Raw genomic sequence first — 2923 nt, forward strand, 5'->3', positions numbered from 1 at the left:
CACACACACACACATATAAATAGATGAATTTGGGTATATATATATATATATATATATATATATATATATATATATATATATATATATATATATATATATATATATTTAGAGAGAGAGAGAGAGAGAGAGAGAGAGAGAGAGAGAGAGAGAGAGAGAGAGAGAGAGAGAGAGAGAGAGAGAGAGAGAGAGAGAGAGAGAGAGAGAGAATAGGCCAATAGGCCTACTGTAGTGTTCATTGTGCTCGTGGTCTTACGCCATTAAATCAAAATAGAGAGACATGCCAACGACATACAAGATATAGACACCTCAGTTACTCACAGGACTGAAAATAAGGGAAGCAACTACTTTTCGGTCCAGCCTGGACCACTATTAAGGCCTAGACAACTATCAAGTCCTGGACCACTATCAACTCCTGGGCCACTATCAAGTCCTGGGACCACTATCAAGTCCTGGGCCACTATCAAGTCCTGGGACCACTATCAAGTCCTGGGACCACTATCAAGTCCTGGGCCACTATCAAGTCCTGGGACCACTATCAAGTCCTGGGCCACTATCAAGTCCTGAGCCACTATCAAGTCCTGAGCCACTATCAAGTCCTGAGCCACTATCAAGTCCTGGGCCACTATCAAGTCCTGGACCACTATCAAGTACTGGGCCACTATCAAGTCCTGGGCCACTATCAAGTCCTGGGCCATTATCAAGTCCTGGACCACTATCAAGTCCTGAGCCACTATCAAGTCCTGAGCCACTATCAAGTCCGGGGCCACTATCAAGTCCTGGGCCACTATCAAGTCCTGGGACCACTATCAAGTCCTGGGACAATTATCAAGTCCTGGACCACAATCAAGTCCTGGACCACTATCAAGTCCTGGACCACTATCAAGTCCTGGGACCACTATCAAGTCCTGGGACAATTATCAAGTCCTGGACCACAATCAAGTCCTGAGCCACTATCAAGTCCTGAGCCACTATCAAGTACTGGGCCACTATCAAGTCCTGGGCCACTATCAAGTCCTGGGCCATTATCAAGTCCTGGACCACTATCAAGTCCTGGGCCACTATCAAGTCCTGGGCCATTATCAAGTCCTGGACCACTATCAAGTCCTGAGCCACTATCAAGTCCTGAGCCACTATCAAGTCCTGGGCCACTATCAAGTCCTGGGCCACAATCAAGTCCTGGACCACTATCAAGTCCTGGACCACTATCAAGTCCTGGACCACAATCAAGTCCTGGACCACTATCAAGTCCTGGGCCACTATCAAGTACTGGGACCACTATCAAGTCCTGGACCACTATCAAGTCCAAATGTTACCGTGTGGCTACTGTGAAGCACAGTAACCAGGGGGAAGGTTTTGAGTGAGATGGCGGAACTGGTTGGGCCACACGTTGCCATTAATTGGCATAAAGTGTCCAAGTAGCACGGGCTATGGTGATCCCCCGTAGGACGGTTCGTCTCGGCGACTCAACGAAATCGCCGATTTAACGACGGGGGTATTTAGTGATTAAAATAATTTACTGGTTGGTAATGATTTACGGGGGTAATTTGGGGTGTTTAATGAGGGGGGGGGGAGGGGTTTCTAGGGTTATTACTTTTATGTCTTGAATACAGTGATTCGAGATTGGTAGATTCGAGATTGGTTGATTATCTTTGTTTCTTAGTATTTCTTTGTTTTATTTCTTTTTTTGTTGGTCTTTAAATTCTTCTGTTATTTGTCTTGATTTGTTTTTAATTAATTTTTTTTTTTGCTTTGATGTCTATGCGTGTATATGTGTATGTATACATGCCACTAGGAGCTACTAATGGCTTTATCATACAGAGAAATCACATTATCGTGAACAAATCCACAAGGGCCGTGACGAGGATTCGAACCTGCGTCCGAGAGCATCCCAGACGCTGCCTTAATCGTGCTATGTCAATGAGAAAATCCGAAGGAGCTGTTGTGAGGCTTCGAACCTATGCATGGATGTTCCCAGATGCACGCTTTAAACGGCTATGCCACAACACGGTCAAAAGAATTGCAACCTGGTGGGGTACTACTGAACCAGTTGCCAGGGGAGCCAGAGTGCATGGGGGGTGGGGGGGGGGGGGAGGGGGGCATTGTGTGAAACCCCTGGTTTGGCTTCAGTGGTAGCCTCAGGAAGCCTCGAAGGTGCAGTAGTATCCCACCAGGTTGCAATTCTTTTGACTATGTCTTGGTATAATAGTTTACAGCGTGTGTCTGCGAACACCCAGCGCATAGGTTCGAATCGTCTTCACGGCTCCTCTGTGGATTTTCTCAATGTCTTTATCTCCATTTTCTCACACAATTCTCTTATTTTGCCCTTTGTCATGTACGTTACATCAAATATCTCTTTATCTCTGCTTTCTCTTTCGCTTGGGAACATATACCTAATTCCCTCCTTTTTCCTTCTTCCTTTCGACTCGATCTTATAGGGAAGGGGGCAGGCAGGGGGGAGGGGGGCTGTCCCATGGGCCGGGAAGGAATTTATCCTCTGCTAAAGGATAAGGGATAGACTAAAAGTTTTTTTTCTTTACCAACAGGTGGGCAGTTTGGTCCAGAGACATGTCCCCTCCGGTTAGTTGTTTGGCTTTGTTTGTCTTAACGTCAAAAATCACAAATTTCAGACTCTCTCTCTCTCTCTCTCTCTCTCTCTCTCTCTCTCTCTCTCTCTCTCTCTTACTGGAGAGAGAGAGAGAGAGAGGGAATCGTGCACAACTTAAGAATGTCTAAATGCATAAATTAACGATAAACATGAATGGGAAGGATAGGAAGCCTGCATTTTCATGACTGTCAGAAAGCTCACGACACAGTTCTCGCTATAGGTGACCACTGCTGAAACTTTAGGTGGGAATGATACAGCTACCGCAAGGGGTGATACAGCTACCGCAAGTGGGGTGATACAGCTACCGCAAGTGGGGTG

At 46.0% G+C, this 2923-nt stretch overlaps 1 protein-coding gene across 1 annotated transcript in view; it reads right to left on the reverse strand.

Annotated features, from left to right (window-relative positions):
* Positions 1-516: 516 nt before the first annotated feature.
* Positions 517-2923, reverse strand: part of LOC138352759 (putative per-hexamer repeat protein 5) — a 5554-nt gene continuing 3147 nt past the window's right edge. The window contains exons 2-3 of the mRNA XM_069305347.1: positions 980-1285; positions 517-813 (exon numbers count right to left, since the gene is read on the reverse strand). Of these exons, the coding sequence (XP_069161448.1) occupies positions 517-813; positions 980-1285 (603 nt within the window). The remainder of the gene's footprint in view (positions 814-979; positions 1286-2923) is intronic.

The sequence above is a fragment of the Procambarus clarkii genome, chromosome 54 (genome assembly GCF_040958095.1).
Source record: "Procambarus clarkii isolate CNS0578487 chromosome 54, FALCON_Pclarkii_2.0, whole genome shotgun sequence".
Taxonomy (NCBI): domain Eukaryota; kingdom Metazoa; phylum Arthropoda; class Malacostraca; order Decapoda; family Cambaridae; genus Procambarus; species Procambarus clarkii.